At 56.5% G+C, this 23,856-nt stretch overlaps 1 protein-coding gene across 1 annotated transcript; it reads left to right on the forward strand.

The window, feature by feature from the left end:
- The first annotated feature begins 21,066 nt into the window (after nucleotides 1-21,066).
- CHST1 (carbohydrate sulfotransferase 1) lies at nucleotides 21,067-22,326 on the forward strand. Its single transcript, XM_009992722.2, has one exon. It carries the CDS (start codon nucleotides 21,067-21,069, stop codon nucleotides 22,324-22,326), a length of 1,260 nt encoding a protein of 419 aa, XP_009991024.2.
- The last annotated feature ends 1,530 nt before the right edge of the window (nucleotides 22,327-23,856 follow it).

Genomic DNA, 23,856 nt, shown 5'->3' on the forward strand with positions numbered 1-23,856 from the left:
TGCTTGGGAGCAAACACCACCGCTCCCTGGCCTCCCAGGACAGGGCTTCATTGCTGCTTGCCTGAGAAGGTGGTTCAGGTCCCACCTCGTCCCTTTTTCTCCTCCTTTCCAAGCTGATGGCGTTTCTGCACCCCGGGGAGGAGGCCCCTTCCTGGCAGCAGGTTGCTCCCTGAAGCTGGAGACGGGACAGACTCTGACCCCTCGCGTCTCCCACACCTCCGGCGAGAAGATGCCAGGAGTGGGATCTAAGCAGCCCTTCAGATGTTTCTACTGCTCCTAATCGTTGCTGTACCCAGGTGCCATCGTCCCTGCGGGGACTTCAGAGGCGCAGACTCCACAGGGTCATGCTCTCCTCTGGGATTTTCTCCTGCCTCTGGTGACAGTGCTTCGCCCCGCTGGGATTCAGCATGGAGGGGGACCAGGGAGCTGGCACAGGGGGATGCCAGCTCATCTCTCTCCAGAGGTGGAGGACAGCTGCCTCTGGTGACCCCGAGGCCCCAGCTAACCTGGTAACGACAAACGTGGCAATGGCCCACCCAGGAGTGGATGTCACGGCAGCCTATTTCCCCAGGGCAGCAGTGGGCACAGGAGGGTGGTGTTCCTTCCTCTCCCACCCCATCTCACTCTCTCAGGACAGGGATGAGGTGGAAGATGCAAAGGCAACTTGACCCAAACAACTCTGCTTCTCCACCTCCTCCCCACCCCATAGTCATGCTTTTCCCCTATCCCTCCAGCCTCCCAGCACCTTGCTGCAATACCAAGGGTTTGTAACCTCCACGTCAGTGGTTCTGCACGAGTCCAGCCACCGCAGCTGCTCCTGCCCTTCAGCCTCCCTCGTCCTCCTCCGGCAAGCGGTACCATCCGTCTCCTCATCTCAGGACTCGCCCTGCCATCCATCACCCACTGCCTGAGCACATTATCCTTCACTGCTCCAGACAGCGGTCGAGGAAGGCAGCTGGGACACAGTTACTTTGCTGAATCCCAGATGCGCTTGCACCTTGGCTCTGTGTGACTGTGCTGTGGGACTGGAGCTTTGCTGATTTAAACTCTTCAAAGACCAACAAGGTCTGCGGAGCTGCCCGGCATCGTGGGCACCACGCGCCATCCTTGAGGATGGAAGCTGTGGCATATGGGACAGGCTGAATATCACTGTGCTGGATCACAGGCAACTAAATCCATCCTCGTTACCATGGCCTGGCTGGTACCCCTGGGCTGTGGTATGGGTTATACACTGCCAGTGCTCGAGGGGGAAGTGGGCAAGCACATGCTGTTCTGCCACATGAGCATAGTAAAGAAATAATTACAACAGCATTTGTTCTGACTGATCCAGCGTAAAAACGACAGCAAGGAAATCCCAATGCTTCCACCTCCGAGATTTCTACGATAACACCTCCTGTGCCAGCACCGTGGCAGGGATGTGCCCGTGGGGAAGAGATGGCACAGCTGCTTCAGAGCCTCACCCATCTCAGCGACATTGCTCTTTAGATGACAGGTATCAAGTGGGCCCAATGTGACATCATGCCACAAATAAAATGGTCTTCTCTTTAGGTGTTCAGCAGAGGCACAATATCTGCTGAGGATTTGACTCACGCTGAGCCGGTATCACAGATGTGTTAGCTGGGGGAAAAAAGAGTTTGGAAGACCAAGAATCATCACAGCTTCCTGTGGTATATTATGTACATTAAAAAAACCCAATTCTGATAAACATTTGATTTAATGTGAGTCAGTAGTAATAGGTGCAACAAATTTAAATATACCCCCCCCCCCCGCCCCGCACACTCAGTCCATAGCTATGCAGAAATAGGAAGTGCTTTGGATTAATATGCATTTAGTACAACGCACCAGTATTTAGTTTATATGGAATTGCTGCATTTCTATGTGCATGCTAATAATCAATGGGCATCTGCACGTTGACTGTGTAGATATCAGCAGATATGCAGATGTCAAGGCTGATGTAGAGCTTTGAATGACCCTAAAGCAACACTTTTGAAGAAGCACACAATGACCAGAGGGATAAGTAGTGGTCAGGCCCTGCAGGCTCCTACTTGTGGGTCCTGTTTTGGAAGAGCAGGAAAAGATGAACAGTCTCAGCCCTCAGATGATGCTTTTTGGGGTGACTTGACACTGTTTATCAGTGCAGAAGGCTGTCAGCTGCTCGCCGGGGCTGAGTGGTGCTGGGAACGGAGCTGTGCTGCCCTCCCCGGGGGACTGGCTCAGTCACCTCCCCTCCGAGCAGCTCCCTCCCGGGAACAGACCTGTCAGCTCCTGCCGCTCAGCCAGCCTGTCCTGCCTGCTGCCTAGGTCCGAGGTGCCGAGGAGTCACCAGAGTCACATGAAGAGTAGAGTCCTCCAGAGATGTCACTCGGTCCTCGCTGCCACTCTGCCCGCAGCAGCTCAGAGAGAGGCCACACCACGTGAGCAGCTCCCCAGCAGCTCACTGGTACTTGATTCTCCCAGGAGTTTTGCCTAGGCCGATGTGCAAGCTTTCCATCTTCTTCCCAGGGGCCATTCTACAGCCTCAGAGGTGGGACTACCAGGCAGCTCCTCACTCCCTTTCACCCCTCTCTCTCTAGCTTTATCCCTCTTCTCTCTCCTCTCCTGGGAATTTGCATCCTGCTGCCGTGTCTCCATGTAGCTAAGCCAGACACAAGGCTCTTTTAGTCTCTTGTCACACACAAGCTTTTCAGCCTGTTCTCCTGTTTGTCTAGAAACTGCCCCAGTTTCTCTCTGGCAATCCACCCTAGGCTGGCTGTGGTACCCGAGGACACTGGTGGGGCTCTCCAGAGGTGCAGATTGCTCATCCATTGCCTCAGCCATGCCAAGGACATGTCCAATCTCAAATCCTGCTCTCAGTTTCAACCTGCAGTTATAGGGACACACCATCCTCCCACCTGGGCTCCCGAGCAAGATGTGAAGTACAGTCACCATGCCAACTGGGAGTTGTCCCTTCCCATGCCTCACCTTACCCTTCCCCTGACAGGTGGAGGCCCAGTTTCCCCACACAGTTCACAATCCTGGGAACTGGTCCTGGTGGCACTATTTAAGGAAACAAAGCCCATAGATGTCATGGCATCCTCCATCCTTGGAGTTTTGCAAGACCCAACTGGTTAAAGCCCTGAGCAACTTGGCCTGAGACAAGCTGACTCTGCTTTGAGCAGGAGGTTGGACTTGAGAACTTCTGAGGTCCTTTTCCAGACTGAGTTTTCCTGTGGCCCTAACCTCCTGCCCCACACACAAACTTTGGAGGTGGCCCCAGACCTTTCCCAAGCTAAACTCTGCCTGGGCTTGGCTTGGTGGTGGCATCTTCTTTGAAGGTCTCCTCTCACAGCCAGAAGTAGGCACTCGTGCCAGCCTCCCTCCTCCATGCCTTAACCTGCTCACGGGATGCATGTAGGGGCTCGCTCCATCACAGATGCCCTCGACTTCCCCCCTTACTGTCTTCCTGGGGGACCCCCTCTCACCCCACCAGCAATGTGCTCTGACCATGGTGCCAATGAGTCAGAGCTTATTTGGCAGAAAGGGGAGTCACGCATCCTCTGCCAGGGGAGCACAACAAAATGAGCAGAAAGTGCACTAAAGGCTTTTGCATTAAGTTTTTAATGCGCCTGGCTTGTTGGCTGTGCTTGAAGCACGATGGGAGCAGGTGGTGCAGGGGGAGAGGGGTGAGTGAAGAAAGCAGGGAACCTTCTCACCTGCCATCCCCAGGCTTCAGGGGTGGAGGAACAGGGGACATGTTTCCAGCGGGCATCGGGCAATCCCCATGCTCTCTCGCAGCACTGGCATCTCCAGTTGGGTCCAGCCAGATGTCTGGTTTTGTCCCTTCCTTTGGGAGCCACAGCCACCATCCTTCACAGAGAAGGGTGGCTTCCCAGTTCCACCGCTTCATCTAGCAAAGGCAGTGGCTACAGTTCATCCCCAGTGAGTGCCTGAAGTCCCTGCCCAGCTCTCCTCTGCCTCCCCAAAGGCTATAGGAGGTCAGCAGAAACCCTGACTCTGCGGGTACCATGGTGGTCTCCGATTCCATCCCCAGGAGGTGACAAGAGGGGTCTCCAGGTCCTGGAGTAGCATGTGGGTAGATGGAACCCATAGAAAAATGAGATAGTGTCCAGCACACTCCTTGGGAAAGGGCAGTTTCATCAAACCCAAAATATCCCCCCTCGACTCCCACCAAATTGCTGCCAGTTCTGGACCAGCTCTAGCGGGAAGGGAGTGCATTGTAGATGAAGGCACGGCTAGCTCAGAGAAGTCTATTTAAACTACAGCAGACCCAGAGCTGCTGTAGTTTACCCTGGGGACTACATCCAGGCCTTTCATCTACCCATACTCAGGGGTTTGAGGTGTCTTCTTCCTTGCAGAGGTTAGTGGGGTGAGCATTTTCAAAGGGAAGTGAAGGGATGGAGAAAAGCAGCATCCCTGGCCGGGAACAAAGAGCAGCTTTTGTGGAAGTCACGTGAAGGGAGAAATCATACAGCTCTAGAACAGACACAACAAAAGAACAAGCAGAAAAAGCAAGTGGCCCACCCAAAACAAACCAGAAGGTGCAAGCAAGGAGCTTGACAGCTGCCCAGGGCAGCAGGAGAAGCCACACAGGAAGAATAAGGATAGAATCAGAGCACATGGGGCTACAAAAGGGCTCAAGACATAAAACTTCCAGTATCGAGTCTTCATGGTGTCCTGATGCGGACTTCAAGCCCGTTCTCTCTACAGAGGTTTCCTGCAGTCTCCTCCATCCATGACTCTGCCTTCCTTCTGGCTCCGCTGCATGACATCTAACCACGCTGGGTGCTGTAAGAACAGCACACAAACACGAATATATACTGGCATTCACTTTTGCAGCCCATGAACCTTTTCTGTGGCCATCTCACAGAGGAGCCAGCGGCGCCCATGCACAGCGTGGGGTCGCAGCGTGGGGACCTGGCCTGCTCACTGCTTCTGGCCTGAGAGGCTCCAGGACATCTTCTTGCCCTCCTCTGGGGACAGCAGCCAACGTTGTGTCCCCAGCCAGTGTCCCCGCCTGCTCCTGTCCCTGTGCTGGGTCAGCAGCCTGGGGATCATCTCCAGCGTTACGCCTGGAGGAGAAGCAGCACTGACATGCAGGCTCAGTAGAAGAGGTGCCCCGTGGGGACAAGAGCTTCTCCCCTGTCCCCCCTCCAGCAGAGACATCAGAGCAGCTGGCGCTGGAGGCTGAAAAGCTGCAGCCACGAGTGTGGGCAAGCCCACAGAGCAGGATGTGGCAGGAGGGCTCACAGAGCTGAGTGACCTCAGAAGGCACCTGCTTGGATCTGTATCACAGAGCTAATCCAGGATTTTGATGCTTGGATAGCGACAGCAGTAGCCACAGGTACCCAGGCAGGAAGCCTGCAGCAAACACCCCAGCGCAGCCCCGCCAGCATGCCTTGGCCCTGGGCCACAGCGTTGTGGGCTCTTTGGCTGCCTGGTGCGCATCTCTAGCTCTCACATGGCCCTCATGTCCCCACAAGACCATCTGGGACTCCCTATCGCCATCTTGGCCAAAGCCCTGACCCTCCACCCTCCTCCCCAGCCCCATTTGCTTTGGAAGCCCACGGAGACCAAGCAGCCAGGAACAGAGGGAGCTGCAAGACCGGGGCAACAGGGCCTGGGTGGGAGATGCCCCCAGGTTTGCAGGAGGAGATCTTCACCCCTGGGGCCCTCCAGCATGCTGTCTGCAGCCTGCTTACCCCTGCTGCCTGCGCTTGCAGGCAGGGCCGCTGCGCCCGTGCTGGTCCCAGCTCCCTGAAAGGGCTCATTGTCGGCGGCAGAGGCAGGGACACAGACGGCATTGAGGGCGGCGGGTGCCCGGTGCTCCTGGCCGGCGGCGGGGCTGGCCTGCCCTGCAGTCCCCACCTCCCAGGTCCCCATGAAAAGGCTGGTTTGTAACTCTGCCCGCAGCCGGGACCTGCAGGAGGACAAGGCGGCGCTTCTGGAGCTCCCAAACCAAAGCGGCCTCTCCTCCACTGGCCGCACCACCCAGGCACAGCATCGCATCTCTTCAGGCTCTCCAGACCTGACCTTCTCGCCCGAGCCTGGCCCCAGCCCCTCGGGGCCACGCTGCAGCTCTGCTCGGCGAGAGCACGGCGCAGTGCCCCTCGAAGCGGCGGCTGGACGCTGCCCCTGCCCTCGGGACAGGGCTGGGCGGGACCCAGCCCGGCTGGGCAGGGGGCAGGGGAAGACATCCAGTGCTGCCCGGCCCTCGGCAGCTCCTGCAGCCGCCGGTAAACACGCGAAAGAGAGGAAGGGAGGAAGGAAGGAAGGATGCCTGCCCCGGGGAAGCCGGCCCCGAGACATCCGGCGACAGCAGCCGGCACCTGCAGCCGCCGTGGTTTGGGGAGGGGTACGGGGCTGGTACTCAACAGGGCTTATTGTGTGGGGCACAGCTTTCTGCACCCTCCGAGCAATAGCTGGAGAAGACGGGGTGTCTTTGGGGACGGACAGGGACCCATCTGTCCTTAGAGAGACAGACGGACGCTCGGGGTGCTTTCTGGGCTCACAGTGTGAATGGCACCAACGCACGTGCATCCCAGGTGCGTGTGGGCTCCCATGGAGGCTTTGTGAACTTCAGGCAATTTGAGATGAAATGAGAGACTCCACTGACGCCTCCTGCTTCCCCAGGGACCTAATGAGGGCTAATTCGAGGCTCTGCAGAAGTGCAACATCCGCATAAAAAGGGCTGGGCCACAGAGTGAGTGCTGTGTGTGCCTGTGGTGTGGATCATGCCTGGCTCTCTGGCAGAGGCACAGTTTTGGGATGCAGGGAGCACCACAGCCCCAGGCCCTCCACCACTGTCCCCAGCCCTGGCCTGAAGAGGCAAGGACACAGCGGGTCCTGTCACCTCTTGTTGCTCCACGGCCAGGCAGGCAACCCCTTGCCATGCGAGCGCCCTGCTCCCCGACACCCTTTTGACAGCTGTGCCCCTCGCCATGTGCAATCTCCCAAGTTGGGGTAGAGGCACAACTATCTTAGGACGAAACTACAGCCCTTCAGCCAGACTTTTCTCTAGTCCCAGGCACTGTAAACAGGATCCAGCAGCCCATCTTCCCTGGGGCCTGGCCACTTCCCCCAAGGTCCTTCTGTTCTAAGGGGATCCCTATCAAGCAGATATGGTGGCAACGGCTGGTATGAATGATGGACAAATGCAAGCTCATGTGTGTGTGCATGAGGAGGGGAGACACAGCAGAAAAAGGGCTAAAAGAACAGCTGTATTCATAACAGAGGATGCATTTCCAGGATGCAATCAAGCTGAGCATCACCAAGGCCAGGTCTGATAAGCACCGGCACAGACTGTGTTAGCAGAAGACATCAGAGTGCTATTACTTTCTGCAAACCCAGCAGGAACATACTCCATACAGACAGACAAGATCTATCCAAAACTAGTTCATCATCACTCAGCAAAAGGAATGCAGGAAACACAGGGAGGACCCAGGGACAAGCATGCCCTGTCCTCTGGGTCACAGAGGTCCTGAAGATCCCCTGGGGACATGCACCTTGGTGTTTGTACATAGGAGAGCATGAATTGGTAAAAACAACTTGCTGAGAGATTTTTGTATAATAAAATCACCTTCCCCTTCTGTAAGATCTTGCTAACTTACACCGTGATTAAATGACCACCACTCTTCAGCCACTTAAAGAAATTTATAAGACACACAAGTGTATGAACACAGAGCACCTTACCCTGGCATGGCACGGCACGACAGTGGCACACACAGCTGGATCTGACAGCCCTGTCATTCATTACGGGGTCAAAGCAACCCACGTACCTGATACCAAGCAGCTCTGAGAAATAGTTTCCTGAGGGTTTTCCTACCTGCCTGAGCCAGCTGGGGAGGCTGTCTGGGACCGGTGGGGAGGCAGCGGTGCAGGACTTGACACGGGGTGGTTGCCCAAAGATAGACTGCTATTTAGCCAGACTTTTAATCTCTGATTTTTCACCAACGCTTTCATAACCCCTCCTTTTTCACTCCAGTGAAACATAGAGTGTCTTAGTAAATAGCCACCCAGCCCCTCTGTAAATTCATAATAAGTGAATTATTTTTACTGAAAATATCAGAATCAGTGTAAAAGTTACTACTGTATTTTGAACGCCCAAGAAAATGGGACTACGAAAGATAAAGACTTCATAAAAAGGTTGACTTGGCTACAATGTGATTTATGGGGCATAACACCGTGAAGCCTGACATACACTTTTAGAGAATAAAACAAAAACAAAAATACAATGATCTGTGAAAGTCCAGTACAGCTTTTGATACCGGCTTTGGGCCTCCATCAGCAGGCGATTTTCCTGTTGACCTCACCTCAAGGGAGGTGGAAACGAGCCTGGGAGGGGTGACCATGGCTGGAAGACGAGCAGAGAGGCTGGGGAAGAACTGCACTCCATCCCATTGATGTTGTTTTCTGTGCTAGGAGCAACACAGACCCCAGGAGATCATAAGGTTCGACATTTTGCTGGGAGTTTCTCGGGAGTAAGACAGGATGTTAAGATGGCCATCGGCTCAGGCTGGTGACAAGGGTGTGGGATCACTGTGGGCTAAGTAGGTGTGCCGAGCTAAGGCAAGATTCTTACCTGAGATGGGTCAGCATAGCTGCTCCCGCAGTCAGTCTTGGCATGCTCTCTGTGCTCACTGGGTCTACGTTTCCAAACAAATATCGGCTGGAAAGACCAGCAAGAAAGATGAAAAGCCCAGAAACTTCCGCTTTGCTGTGAGAGATAAAGAAGTTTGGTCTATTTAACTTCTCAGAGGGAAGGTTAAGAGGTGCCTTGATCATGATCTATTAATACCTACACAGGAGAAATAGTTCAGATAGTAGATAGCTCTTTAATCTAATAGGTAAAGGCATAATGAAACCCAGTGGCTGGAAGCCAAAACTTGACGCCTCCTGACTAGAAATAAGGGTCACGTTTCACCGTCAGGCACGTCAAGCTCCAGAACAAGTCACCCACAGCAGTGATGACATCTCTCCTGAGATGGAGGTATGCCTGCGCTGTGCTGACGGCTCTGAGGCAGGAATTACCAGGCACTGGGCGATAGGTAGCCTGTTGCCCACAGGGGCAAGGCTGAACAGTCGCTACCTCTTTGGTCCTTAAAATCTGGGATTTTCCAAATGGATAGTTGTGTTTATTTTTGTGTAGAGGAGGAGAATCTCCCTTCCCCTCCCAGCAGCTTAAAACCAATCTGTACCCACGGTGGTGTAAGTATAGCAAAGTAACAACATACCATTGAGATGGTTACGTTTGCCCTCATTCGTTTCCTTTGCATTGTGGGTTATGCCGACTTGTCACAGCCCTTTGGAAGGAAAACCAAAAAGGAGTGAAAGGCTGGAGTAAGTAAACACATCCTTGGCTGCATTACCAGCCCTGCATACGTGGAGTTTATAAGCTCCTCAACAGAAGGGATTATACCATGAGCTGTTTATTGGCGCTTCTGAACTACAGAAGGACATCAAGTCTGAAGTCTTTTGTTAAAGCTTCTAAATGATGGCCCATGAGAAAGGACGTTTTCTGAAAGTCAAGCATCCCCAAAACATTTCCGACTCTGTCCGTTAAGATCAAGGTATCTAAAAATCACTCTGTGAGACATCTCGGCTGGCACTCCTATGGGGCTTAGGCATGATTTCAGTAATCAGTAAAGTTACTGATTACTCATACCATTGGGCTCCGGCAAACTTTAGAAACTCCTCCCAGGGAGGCTTGAGCACCCCACAGCCCTGCAAATGGAGCCATGGGGCAGAGGAGAGGTGGTGGAAGCTCCTGCTTCAGCACAGCCCTCCTGCTGCTCCCGTCCTGCTGCCATGTCCCCACCGTGGCCAAGCTGCTACCAAGCAGCTGCCGGCAAGCGAAACAGCAGCCCTTTCTCTGCCTCATACCTGGCGATCCTCTGCACATACTTGGTCCGCGGGGCAGCCACAAAGTTTTTATCATCTTGGCCCTGAGCGACTCTTCCTTGCAGCGTGGAAAGTCTTGGCCGGGTGGGGAGGGGACCTCCATCGCCCCTGGAAGCCAGCTGGAGCAGCACACTGCATCGCAGCCCCAGGAGATCCTCCTCTCCTCCCGCAGAAAAACCGTAGCATGCAGCTGGGTTTACAAATGGTACAGTACCGTCTGACACAGGCTCTCAAAATGCCGTGCTTAAGCACACAAATAGTGTTTTCTATTAGTCTGCCTTTAAATTTATGTGCCTTAACACACTGCTCTTTACGTTAACGGCATTTCACAAGACGTACGGGGGATGTAACGTGGCCAGATTACTGTGAGAATCGTAACTTTGCTCCCGACTGCATTTTGAGTGATTAGAACAGTAACCTTCATATCACCTTAACAGCCACATTGGTATTTTATTACATATATTCCCAAGCAGATTATGTTGTTAAGGTAGATTTTTTGAACCATAACTCAAGAGAAGAAAATACAAAGCCTTTGCAGAAATCCGTTGCTGGAGAGCACGGAAATTGGATGCTTTCAAACTGCATTTGGGCTCAGATGAAAATTTTAAACCGTGAGCTTTTTTGACTCTCCAACTCAGCAGCAGCCTCTCTGCTCTCCCACCTAGAGCCACGGAGGGAAAAAGCGATGCCTTTTAAACACAGGCAAATTTTCTTGATGAGAGTGAGGTATAGCCACAGTAGTCCTTCCTTCTGAAAGGCAAACTGACCACAAACACACACCACGAAGCCTAATTAATATTTTAATACCAGTCAGAGATACAGAGCTAGAATATGGAAACTTTCAAACCAACAGCATGTTTCTAGATTAACGCTTAAAATCCAGGGAGCATCAGAAAACGTCATCAAGCCCAGCTGAAATCATCAGAAGCATCTGTTCATCCTTCAGCTCTGCTTTTTGCATCTGTTTGTCCTTCAATTCTGCTTCTATTCCTCATTTTTTCACATCGTTCTCTCAAATTTCTTTCCTCTGTATGAGACAGCATTTACGGCCGTGTTACCTTGATTGCATTGGGTTCAATGCCACCATTTTAAGCCCAGGGGTTGTGTAGCCACTCAACGCACATCACCCGGTGTTTGGAAGTTCTCCAGGCACCTGTGCCAGTCCCGCAGGTGGGGAGACAGCCGCCTGCACCTGGAGGTACATGTCCAAATAGCTCCAAGTTGTGGGGCACCCTGGATTTTTGCAGACAGACTTTGGAGGTATCTCAGTGCTCAGACTGTTTCTGGGTTGATGCCTAAGAGAGGAGTAAATCCTTACTCTTTGGAAAGACCGGGAAGCATGCAGGTGCCCGTCTGCTCTCGTATTCTTACCGTGAGCCCCTTGATTTCCTCCTGGCACTGGTCCCTGGCCCGTTTTATGCCCTGCTTGGACAAACTCCTTGAAACCCTGCCATTCCTGCACTTCCAGAGCCTTGGCCTCCAGTGAGAGCAGAGCACAGCCGTGGCGGTGGGCCAGCTGGACGCCTACTCCCAGCTCCTCCCCATTGCTCGCTGGAGGTGCCGAGCAAATGCGAGCATACATCAAGTGCACATCATGGGCACCTGGAGCTGCCCAAGGCCTGTGTGTTGCATGGGGGTGGCACTCAGGGCTACTGCAGAGGTACTATGGGTCTGTAGGTACAAGGCTGGCTATGTCTTGACAGATGAATCAGCTGCTCATGTCTGTAGAATGGGACGGCCTTAGTGGGCACGTCACCTGAGGAGCGCTGGTGGTGAAAACCCTAGGGCCACCAGCATGTTTCCAGCAGCAGCCAGTGTTATGGCTCTTCTCCAGCTCCGGGAAGAGAGTCAGGACAGGCAGGAGCCTCAGTTCTCGTCTTTCATAAGGTGTAGGAAAACGAGCATGGGAGAAAGCGGCTTCAGGGCTTTCTCACTCAAAACAGGGATACATCAATGCAATAGCACCGTATAACGAATGCTACGATGGGGAGCTGTTGCTATGGTGAGGGAAATAATATTTAAGCACCAAATGTTTATAAATATAAAATCCCTACAAAGTTTTCTATAATTAGATTAAGGGGGCTAGGGCTGTCAGAATATTGTAAAAGACTTGAGAAATACTGGTATTTTTGGACACACGAGATCTGCGTACTCCTAAAACAGCAAATGTAAGTCCAAAATGCTAAACATCAAAAGTGACGACTCTGCTGTTGTGCCTCCTGAGATTTAAAGGCAACCTCATAGCCCTGAGCTCACTGTCGCAGCCTGGTAAGCCTTGGAGAGTGGAGGCAAGACCAGTGTTCCCAGGGATTTTTCTGTCGTTACGATTGGAGCACAGGGACCTGGGCCCCGCTGTTTCTTGTATCCCGCTCGCTGCCAAGTGAAGTTGCTCCGAGCTGCTGATGAACATGACGGTACCGTGACCCCACATCTACACTTTGCAAATCCTAAAGTCAGAGGTGAAGATCTGGAAATCCCTGAGCTGGGGATGCAGCTCCTTGCAGAGCTCAGGGCATTGTCAGGGGCTGGGTGTTGCTCACATGAATGTAAAAACAAAACTGCTGTGATTCCTTAGGATGCCTGGGCATGCACAAAGTAAACCAGGGGTATAAGAAAATGAATATCCATTGTAGCATCTCCAGAATCATAAGCTGGCTCTCGTTGGCGGCTGCCATTTCAGCGAAGGTGCAGTTAAAAGTGCTGAAAAAGCAGCTTAGCTGGCAAGTGCTTGACAAAAGGGAAACATTCAAAGTTGCCAAAAGTAAATGTCCGACCCGTTTCGAGGTCGCAGAACCTCAGGAGGAACGTGGCCATCAGACCACAGCCGCCTCAACAGCCCCAACACTCTCCTGTGTTTCCTTTCCCGAGTCCCATCCAACTTTTCCAGGCGATCAGGATGGCACCTTCCCGCCTCATCTGTCAGTGTCCTGCACCGCTGAGGATGGTTTTGGTCCCAGCCTGTGGCATGATGCCCTGGCTTTGGGGAGCGTTCTTGGCTCTGGAGAATCAGTACCCGTGACAATGTTTTTCCTAACGAGCAAAGGCCACCAGAAAACGAGCGAAGAAACGCACACCGCCATGGCTACCAGACCCACCTGGGGGGGCTACTTGTGCCCCAGCACTGGCGGGTGGGGAGGGTGGGAGGCACCCTCTGCCCCGCATCCAGACTCCGTCTGGATGGTCCCCCGTGCCCCCTGGCAACACCCAAAGTCGGGGGGACACCTCTCCTGGGGGGGAGCCCCACCGAGGCCTCCGCTGTGACAGGAGAGGTTCTGCCTGTTTCCGGCCGGGCCACCTTGGGGAGACACGAAAGGAAACGGAGAGTTTCGTGCTCGGCAAAGCCGGGAGCCCAGCGGCCGGGCCGAGGCGAGCGGCGCGGAGCGGCGCGGGCAGCGCGGGGCGGAGGCAGCACGGGGCGGTGCGGAGGCTCTGCCTGTGCCTCTGCCAGTGCCTCTGCCAGTGCCTCTGCCAGTGCCTCTGCCAGTGCCCGTGCGCGCTGCCGGGCGGTCCGGAGGAGGGAGGGGAGAGCGGGTGCAGCCCCCTCCCCTGCCCGCCCCTTCCTCGCCTCGCCTCCCCTCGCCTCGCCTCGCCTCGCCGGCGGCGCGGAGGGGCGTGGAGAGGCAGCCCCGCGCGGCGGCTGCCCGCGCGGGCAGGGCAGGGCAGGGCAGGGCAGGGCAGGCAGCGCGCGGCCGCCGGCAGGGATGAGCCCCCGCGGCGCTGCCCGCTGAGCTCCGCCGCCAGCCGTCCCCGGGCCGGGCCGGGCCGGGCTCGGCGTCTCTCACCCCAGGAGCCGCGGCGGGGCCCGCCGGGGATGCGGGGGGGAGCCCGTCGCGGCGCTCCGCCAGGTAAGGGGCGCCGCGGGGTTAGGGGGGGCCGCGGACCGGCGGGGGTGCCCGGGGGCGGCGGGCCGGGGTTCTCCCGTAGCGCTTTCCCCGGCACCAACTTTCCAGGGCAGTGAGACATCAGCCGCAGCGGCCGGAGGGGCTTTTCCCCGCTGCTCCCCGGCGCCGGCGGGACCCCGTCCCGGGCTGCGAGCGCCCGGCCAGTCGCCGCCCGGGGCTGCCTTAGCGGCGGGGGCGGCAGCCCTGGCCCCGGAGAGCCGCGGGGGAACGAGCTGCGGCGAAACTTGGGCTGTTGTTGGGTGAGGAGCTGCCGCCTGGAACAAGTGAGTAAGTCCCCGGTGGCAGAGGGGAGGCCAGATGCTCTGCCCGGTCGTGTGAGCCGCGCCAGCAGGCAGAGCAAACGCCCCAGCGTTTGCTGTCAGACCTTAAAGTGGTTTGATAAACCTGCCGGCAGGACGGAGGGCGGCGAGAAATGCTCGCAGAGCAGGGTCGAAGCACGCCATGGCCTGGAGCAGTCTTACAGGATTGCTGCTGGGTTAGAGGTTCGGACTCCTGACGCAGCCGTACCCTGGGTACGTTGCAAAGAGAGTGTTTGGAGGTGGTGAATGAGCGCGTTCATCCAAAAAGAGCCTTCCAGCTCCTGCCAGGGGACCGCTCCGGGAGGGAGCAAGCGAGCGAGCATGCACAAACAGGCTGAGGCTGGTGGATGGCTCAGGGGAAGGTGGAGAGCACAAAAAAATCGTACCGGGTGTACCCAGGCGTTCGCATCCTCGGGAAGAGGCAGATGCAGTTCAGCAGATGAGGGATAAACAGGCACAGGTGGATGTTGCGGTAAGAAAACTCTGGGACTGGCTGGGGTTGGCGTTACTCGATAGTGATTAATTAACTCAAAACGTGTATGCTTAGTGCCAGGAGGGAGAAACTGAAATCCCTGTTGAAAGCCTTGTGATGATTTAAGCGCTGGTCAGAGCGGGCAGTAATCTGGTGGCAAAGGATCTCTCTGTCCCTCTGAAATGCAGAGGGGACAGGCAGAGAGAGGGGAGTGGGGGGCACGGCAGGAGTGCCTTTGAGCACTGAGGTCCTGTGCCTTATCGTTAGAAAAGTGCCCCGGGAGGTGATGCACGCGAGGGTAGAGCGAATCTAGGTCTTTACGGGCACGAAGCACCTCCACTCGGCATACGGTGCGGTGCTCACCCAAAGAAGGTGGCGGATGCGAGTCCCCAGCTGGCACTCGGAGCTGTGACTGTAGGGGAGCTCGAAGTGCTGTATAGCTGAAGAGGAGGCGAGGCTGAAGGCTTAATTCCACCCCATCAGGCTCTCATGTCGGTGAGCCTTGCTGCGGGGTAGGCTTGGGGACAGAGACCAGCCCTGCTCACGCAGCCGTGTGGTACCCAAAATCAGATAGCGCCTGTGGTGAGGCGGAAGAGCAGCTGCTTGGTCCTGCTTTTCCCAGCAGTCCCCCTTTCCCACGAGGAGCGGCGGGGTGCAGCCTGTCTGTGCCCAGGGTGGCTGGGCCACAGGCGTGCTCAGTGCCCGCCTGGATTCACCGAGCCACCAGCATGACTAAGCCACTGTGACCGAGTGGGATGCTTGATGTTAAACCCCGTCAGGAGCTCGTCTTCCCCGCCTCAGTGGCCACGACATGTTGTTTTACGAGATCAACTCTTTGCTCAGTGGGAGGACGCCAGGGAGCGGCAAGGCCCGTGCCAGTGGGTCCCTGGCTGAGAGTTGTTTTGCAACCCTGCGACTTAATTTCTGTGCCTGGACAACGAAGTGGGGGGCAGCGGGACCACAGGAGCCAGGCTGGCTGGGCAGGGAGGCACGGTGGGGTACTGGCTGCAGCTCCCCCCTCTCTGACCAGCCCTCCAACAAGCTGCTCTGCCCTGGGCACGGCACCCAGGGGTGCTGCTTGCCTGGCAGGGGACAGGGGTGTGGGGCTGAGCAGCCGCTGAAGTTGGTGCTGCAAACCCTGTGATCTCCCTCCTGGGGAAAATAAGGAGTTGTCTGCGATAAGGCACGTTTTTGGATGGGTCCCCCAGCAAGCGTGCTGCAGCAATGCCTTCCGAGTGCTGCAGTCACACTTGTGTCAGGAGAGAGCTTTTTTGGTTTACAACTCCCGGCGTGGGCTTCACCTCATGCGGGGTGTGCCATGTGCCCCTCAGCACTGGCACGAGCGTGCCCAAGCGCGCGGGCAGGCAGGCAGGCAGGCCTGCCCAGTCCCTATGCTCATGCGCCCTTCTACCTCGCACTGAGACCCTGGCACCTCCTGGGCGTTTGCTGCTCGCAGTTGTGTTTTCCAGCTGGTCCCAAAGTCCTGAGTCACTCTGCCGTTTCCATGGAAACAGCCTTGCTGGCGGGAATCAGTTTTGGGGGTAGAGGGTACTGGCAGCTGGACCTGGACCAGGCAGGCCCCGGTAGGGGCTCGCAGGACGCAGGTGCTCCTCTGGCCCATCGCTCTGGCACCGGGGCTGGAGCAGGCACCCGCGTTGCACGGACCCTCGCACCTTCTTCTGCTCCCTTTTCTCTTCCTCCCTGCCACAGGGAAGCGCAGAGGGATTTCCCTGGCAGTGCTGAAGAAACCCGGGATAAGCCCAGCTGGGCCGAGGGCACAACTTCTGGGGAGCTGTTGAGAGAGGGGGACAGCCTGGAAGGCAGCTGAAAAGAGCAGGTTTTTTTGACTGCCCTGTGAGGGAGCCTGGGAAACACAGCAGTGGCAGTTACTGCAAGGTCTCCTGCCTAAAGCTGCCATCACCCCCAGGTTGCCCAAATGCGGCCACCTCTAGAGAGCAGCAAGAAAACCTGCAGGGAAGGCTTGGGGCACGAGGCAAGGAGCATCCTTGAGATGCTGTGGAAGCCCCCTATGAGAACAAGCTTCGGCAGGTCCAGGGCACTGCCCTGCATAGCGCCTGGCAGCTTTCGGATGAGTGAAGATGTGTGAGCCACACAATCCCTGCAGCAGCCTCCGGCACTGAGTCCAGCCTGCCTGGCAGCACCCGAGCTCAGCTGCCAGCACAGCCTCTGGCGCCACGGTCCTGCTGCGCGGCTTAAAAGCAGGTCATTCCCATCAAACCTGAGAATACCGTCCCCGAAGTAGGAGTCCACTGCTCGGCATCTCCTCCCGGGGCCTCGGCTGCGGCTGGCCGGCCACGCTCGCTGCTCCCCGCACCGGTGACTCACGGATGCCATTTGGATTAATTCATTGCCTCCCATCTCCCTGGCGCTCCTGGGCTGTCTTGCTGGCTTGAAGCCTGCTTGTCCTCCCTGGAGCAGCACTGGGAGTCAAGGGAGGAGGAGCAGGAGGAAGGCAGGTGACCATGTACCCACTGCTGTTTCACGGGTGTGTGCAGTGGGGGAGCAGCGCTGCCTGCGCCCGTCCTCTCCCCTCCTCCGGGCTCAAGGCTGAGGGGAGCGGGGCAGGGGAGAGGAAAGGCTCGGCACTTTCCTCTTCCCACAGACAATGCTCCTGTCCCTGTGCCAGGTGCTGGCCGGCCTCCTGCAGCGCTCAGAGCTGGCTGCCGGATGCCGTGCATCCCTTGTAGACAGCCTGGTCCTGGTGCAACAGAGATACAGGCAAGGCAGCGGAGCGCAGTCTGGCATGCTGGAACCCGAGTGGGGTTAGGGTCGGGCAAGGGGCAGCGGTGACCCTGGCACAGTGCAAAAAAGAGCCCACGTGCTTTCTCACATGCCCCTTGCAGTGCTAGCAGCGCTGGGGGCTGGAAGGTACGAGTGACCTACCCTCACCCAAGCTCTCTGTCTCGTAGCCCCAGCTGCCTAGAGGGACCTACCGGACTCAGCTCCCACCCTCGGGCTGCAATTGCTCATCGGCTTTGGTGGAGCTGAGCTGGAGACAGAGCAGAGGGAGATTTCAGCTAGGAACACTTTATAGCATGGAAACATCTGTGAGGCCAGCATTTCGGATGGCTGCCATGGTCACAGCATCCCATGGTCTAGGGCTGAGTAGCCCAAAGAGTCTGTGCCTCACACAGGACCCCTCACATACAGCCTGACAGAGGCACCGCCCTCACGCTGCTGGCGTCAGTATCGGTGCCTGAAGGGGAACTGGCCAATTTAAGAAGGTGGTCTCCCAGGGCAGGGATGGGAGAGCAAGTGGCCATCCTGCTGCGTGTGTGTGTAGGAGACATCCTCCTGCAGCGTGTTGGCTGCAGCCGCTGCTCCAAGCCGTGCGGAGCCAGCGCAGCTCCTCCTCGGCAGGTGTTTCACACTGGCCTGGGTGAGCGGAAGCCGTCCTTGGCTGTGCCGGCAGATCCCAGGTGCCATGTGCTTGCGCTGCCCAGGAGCGCCCTGAGAACAGCTGGCTGCCAGTTGCTGCTGCCTCTGGAGCCCAGGGCTGGGCTGAGCGGGAACCCTGGGGGACAGGCAGCCATGGGAGGGGGTGGGAGAGCCGGCAGGGGGCTGAGAGGAGGCTCCGGCTGGCTTTAAACGCCACAGATGAGACATTAGGGAGGGAAGCCTTCTCCCAAAACCTGCCCCTCCCTGGCTGCGGCTCCGCAGATGGGCAGGGCACACACGAGGGGCAGCCGAGGCCGAAGCTGGGCCATAGTTTTGCATCTCCTCTGCCGAGGAGGCGAATCAATGCCCCGCTGCTTCTCCTCTGCAGCTTGGTGTATTGTGAAGGGGAGCAGGTCCGAGTGGGTGGAGAACCTGAAACGCTCGCAGCCAGTGATCTGGCAGGAATTGAGACCAAGGAGGCACTCGGGCTTTGATTGCTTTTTGCAGGGGAGCCAGCAGTGGGTTTCTGCCACATCCCGGCACAATCCGAGTCACACCTGCTCTGGCATCCCTCAGCAGTGCAGCAAGGAGTAGAAGTTGAAGTTGTGTGTGGAGGATGCAGTGTGGCTGGCCATCACTAGAGAGCAGGAAAGTGTTCCCACTGCTGCTTCCACCTGAGCAGCATACCCAAGGCACCTGGGGCCAGGAGATGCCAGCAGGGACCCTGCTGTCTTGCCCTGACTTAGCAGACCTGGAAAAAACACTTTATCCAAGGGATACAATATCCCATTTGGACACTGGGGCCAGGTCTCCCCTTTGCAGGGTAGGTAACCTCAAACCAGGAGCAGCAATAGCCAAGTGTCTGCGACTTTGGTCCCACATGCCACATCCATGATGGGAAGCAGCCCAAGAGAAAGCATCCCTTCTTCAAAGCATGGGTATGGGTCTGAAGCACCACTCTTGGTACATAGACACGACGATGGCTGGTGGGTTGTCACTTGCAGCAGCTGCATCAGAGCCCCACGCTGGGGTCCTGGTCTGAATTGTGGGGTGCAGAAACCTCCACTCCCAGGGAGAGGCCTCTGGAACTGGTACCTCCTGTAATCTGCCTGCACCTGGGGTGAGCTGCTGAGGCAACTGGTAAATAATAAAATAATAATTAAAAAAAAGAAAGAGGTTTTTGTCTCACCTGCAGTTCTGAGCAGCCCTCTTGGTGTCATTCACTGGGTGCCAGGGTCTTTTTGGACAATGGGGCATGTTGAGGAGATGGGAACAATATGCTGTGCCAGCTGCCATGGGCTCTGCGGGGAATACGCACTGGGAGCGTTGCACCATCCCAAGCCCCTCAGGGATTTCGGCGTGCTCTGGGCTTGAGCAGGACCTGTGTACTGAATCCGTTGCTGACCCGTCAGCCTCCCTCGGAGACCTTGGCCAAGCAATGACAGCAGCAGCTCCGACAGTCCCACCCGTGGTGGCTGGAATGCTAGGGGCGAGCAGGGGGCCAAGAGCTCACCACCAGCTTGGGGCCGGCTCGGTGCCCTCCCTGGGGACACGCAGGGCGCGCGAGAGGAGTGAGGAAGAGGAAGCAACAGGGGTGATGATGCTGTGGGAAGGAAGGGCTCTGCTGGGCAGGGAACAGAGATATTTGGGTCTGTCCCCTTGGTTTGCCTGAGGAGGGTGGGCAGGGGCAGGTGGCTGCAGGGGCATGTACTGTACGGGGAGGGGGGAACATGGAAGGAAGATGAGCAAGGGAAAGTGGGTGCAGTAGAGCTTCAAAGCTAATGCTAGTACTGGGGTGTCTCCCCTACCTGCACAGAGGTTTTGGCTTGTTGGGGGTTTCTGGGATGAGACTGTTACTCCTCTGCCCCCCTCCCTGCTGGCCTTGGGGAGCGATGACATGTGGATGTGAAGCCCTGTGTGTCAGAGAGCAGCAGGGCAGAGCCTGTGAAGGTTATTTGGTTAGTGAGCAGGGGGGAAGATACTGAAGTGCTACCCTGGTTACATCCCCTCCCAGCAATGCCACAGCTCCCAGGCATGGCAGAGGTGCTCCTCACCTAGCTCTCCCTGAGCATCCCACCTGAGCATCCTGCTCAGCTTCCCCTACCCTTGCCTGCACGTGGGCAGCAGCAAGGCAGGGGTTAAGCATCACTAGACTAAAGCTGCCCTGTGCAGCTGCAGCCCTGCACTTCCCTGCACCCATCTCTGGTGCCCTGGGCTCCTGCTGCTGCACTGTTGCCAGAGGAGATGTGATCTCTCATGCTTCCTCCTTTGTAATGGTGTTTTTCTCCCCTCTGGTGCTCAGAATAGCAGGGCAGTCTGAATCCCAGAGCTGAGCAGGCTCTGGCCAGAACCATGAGCTTGGTGCTGGGGCCACACGGGGCTGGCAGCTAGGACACAGCTCTGGCTCCAGCAGCAGAGCTCAAGCTGCTGCTCATCCCCAGAGGATGACGGACTGAGCTGGCCTGGCTGGTGGACCTCTAAGCAAAGAGGTTTGCAGCTCCAGGAGAGCTGTCACCCCCTCTCCCGAGCATTGCCTTATCCCATGCCTTGTCCTGCCAGCTGGCCAGGAAGGATGGAGATGAGCCTTTCCAGGTGGTGCTTGGCACCAGCCCCTGCACTTTCCCTGCACTGGGTGTCGAAGGTGTTGGTTGATGAGGTGACAAGTGACTCACAAGGCAACTGAGGAGGAAGGTGTGCAGCAGCTGGATGGAGACACACAGACAGTGTGGCCACCAGGCTCTGACATCCCCCTGCCTGGGCTGCAGGGCAAAGGGTGAGCTGAGGCACAGGATTTGCATACACTCCCAGCCTGGAAGTAAGCAGTCCCTGGGGCTGAAGTCCTGGCTGGAAGTGTCTCTGCAGGCTTGCCAGCCTCTGCCTGGTCCTCCTCTCCTCTCCTCTGAAATGGGGCTCTGTAGTGCATGATCGGGGTCCATGTGGGTATAGCTGATGTACAAGCATTGGGAGGGTGTTTGCTGGTACCCCCAGCTGTAGGATGCTTGGGTCCTCCTTGGCAATCCTGCTCAACCTGTGACTTCTCTGTTGGGTTGCAGACACCGAGACGACCTGTGAAGAAGCTCCATGAAGGTGACCAGCCATGCAATGTTCCTGGAAGGCTGTCCTCCTACTAGCCTTGGCATCCATTGCGATCCAGTACACAGCAATCCGGACCTTCACCGCCAAGTCCTTCCACAGCTGCCCCATCCCTAATCCCGTGAACTGCAGCCTGAGCCAGGATGCCGATGTGGCCGACAGGCTGTGCGACGAAAGCCCCACTTTCGCGTATAACCTCTCCAGGAAGACACACGTCCTCATCCTCGCCACCACCCGCAGCGGCTCCTCATTTGTTGGGCAGCTCTTCAACCAGCACTTTGATGTCTTCTATTTATTTGAGCCCCTCTACCATGTCCAGTACACCCTGATCCCAAAGCTGACCCAGAGCAAGAGTACGACAGACAGGCGGGTCATGCTGGGAGCCAGCCGAGATCTGCTGAGGAGCCTGTACGACTGTGACCTCTACTTCCTGGAGAACTACATCAAACCCCAGCCCGTCAACCACACCACCGACCGCCTCTTCCGCAGGGGAGCCAGCAAGGCCCTGTGCTCGCCGCCCGTCTGTGAGTCCCTGGGAGCTGTCGATCTCCACCTGGAGGAGGGAGACTGTGTGAAGAAGTGCGGTACCTTGAACCTGACGCTGGCCACCGAGTCCTGCAGAGAGCACGGGCACGTGGCCATCAAAACCGTGCGGGTGCCTGAGGTCAGCGACCTGCGGGCCCTGGTGGAGGACCCGCGACTGAACTTGAAGGTCATCCAGCTGGTGAGGGATCCCCGGGGGATCCTGGCGTCCCGGAGCGAGACTTTCCGGGACACCTATCGGCTGTGGAGGATCTGGGACGGCACTGGCAGGAAGCCGTACAACCTGGATGTGACCCAGCTCACCACGGTGTGTGAGGACTTCTGGAACTCTGTGTCCACCGGCCTCAACCGGCCACCATGGCTCAAGGGCAAGTACATGCTGGTGCGGTACGAAGACCTGGCCAGGAACCCCATGAAAAAGACCGAGGAGATCTACGATTTCCTGGGCATCCCCATGGACAGCAACGTCGAGCGCTGGATACAGAACAACACCCGAGGAGACAGGTCCTCCTCCAAGCACAAGTACGGGACGGTGCGCAACTCGGCGGCGACGGCGGAGAAGTGGCGGTTCCGGCTGTCCTACGAGATTGTGGCGTTCACCCAGCACGCCTGCCAGCAGGTGCTGGCGCAGCTCGGCTACAAAACCGCCAGCTCCGAGGAGGAGCTGAAGAACCTCTCCATCAGCCTGGTGGAGGACAGAGACTTCCTGCCCTTCTCCTAAGCAAGCCCCAGGAGGGGCCAGTTTTGATATGGACTGTTTCTAACTGTTGCCTTATTTTATTTTCTTTTGGTTTGTTCCCCCCCCACCCTTTCTCTCTCTCATCTTTTTCTCTCCAAAATTTGCACTAAACCTTGAGCAGGAATCTCAACAGAGTCCGGGGAAAGCGATTGCTCCCCCTCAACACTTTTCGGACGCAAGAGGAGTAGGGTCTCTCCAAGCAAGAGCTAGAACTGTGGATGGGTAACAATGTTTACAAAACATACAAAATGTATAAAGCAACCTTCAAGCTTTCCAAACCGAAAGGTACCTGGGGTACTGTACTTTGCACTGTTTACTTTTACAATGTAAGAGGTAAATATAAATATAATTTATGAATGGTGTTGTCCCCTCCAGAGTAACTCCCCTTGTCCCTGATGAGCAGGTTAGACCAGAAGCTGAACGTGGGACAACCTCCTTGTTTTCGATCTCGGTGCGACATGTCTGTTTGTTTAAGTCCTGTTATTGGGCTGGGCAGTCAGTCAGATGGCTGTTTGGTAATGCCTGTGATATTTCTTTGTGCCAAAAACCCACAAAAAAAAAAAAAAAAAAGGGAAAAAAAAAGGTGGTTGGGTGGTTTGGTAAAAGCCCAACACATTTAATGCTTTATTTCTGTGTTTTCTGTAAATAAAAGTGCAATAAAACTGACCCAGGGGTGGACTTCAACTGAAAGACCTCAATGACTAAACTGGGGTGGATGCACCAACAAGCAGCGTTGCCTGGTCTGGGCACAGGTAGGGACAAGGCTGGAGGGAGCTGGCACCACGGACCCCCGAGGTGGCCGGGGACTGCAGTCACCTCCATAGGCACGTGGGCATGTTCGCATCTGAAGTGTGTTAAAACGCAAGTAAAGCCAAAAGTGAAAACGTGCCAAAGTGCCCGGCTGCGGAGTGCTCAGCACCGGTGTGGTGAGCCTGGCCCATCAGGCTGCCCTCGTCCCTCCCACTGGCCTTCAGCCTCCCGTCACCCCACGTCTGTGGCTGTTGATGCCCGTGTCGCTGTGCCCTGCCCTGGAGGACCAGCAAGGAAGGCACCTCACAGGCAGCCAGAGCGAGCGAGCCCCTGCCACACGGGGCAGCGAGCTGCTGGATGGGGACACCGGGCACGCAGGGTGGGAGCAATGCAGCACTGCGGCAGCACGCCAAGAGCCTGACACAAGGAGTTGCTGGTCTGTTCCATCTCTGCCTGATGCTGATCAGCTCCTTCGACCCAGCTAGAACAGAGTCCTCCAAACAGCCCAGCTCTTGAGGCATGTCCTGTAGATCACGGGCAGCAGCAGATGGGAAGCCACTGCGGCCAGTCCCCAGGGGCCAGAGGAAAGCAATGCCCCAGCAGTTTCCCATCTCTGTTGCTTCTGGAATCAGGCAGAATGGGGACACACAGAGAGAAATGGGACCACAGCTGGTCACATCCACCCATGGCTGCACACTCGTGGTGCAGGACCTGCTCCTAGCATGGGTGTGTTTGAGCCACCCTCAACCCACTACCTGGGCA

This window comes from Tauraco erythrolophus, chromosome 6 (assembly GCF_009769465.1).
Source record: "Tauraco erythrolophus isolate bTauEry1 chromosome 6, bTauEry1.pri, whole genome shotgun sequence".
NCBI classification, from domain to species: Eukaryota; Metazoa; Chordata; class Aves; order Musophagiformes; family Musophagidae; genus Tauraco; species Tauraco erythrolophus.

Coding starts and splice junctions, on each gene's coding strand:
- CHST1 (XM_009992722.2), top strand. CDS start 21,067: ATGCAATGTTCCTGGAAGGCTGTCCTCCTACTAGCCTTGGCATCCATT.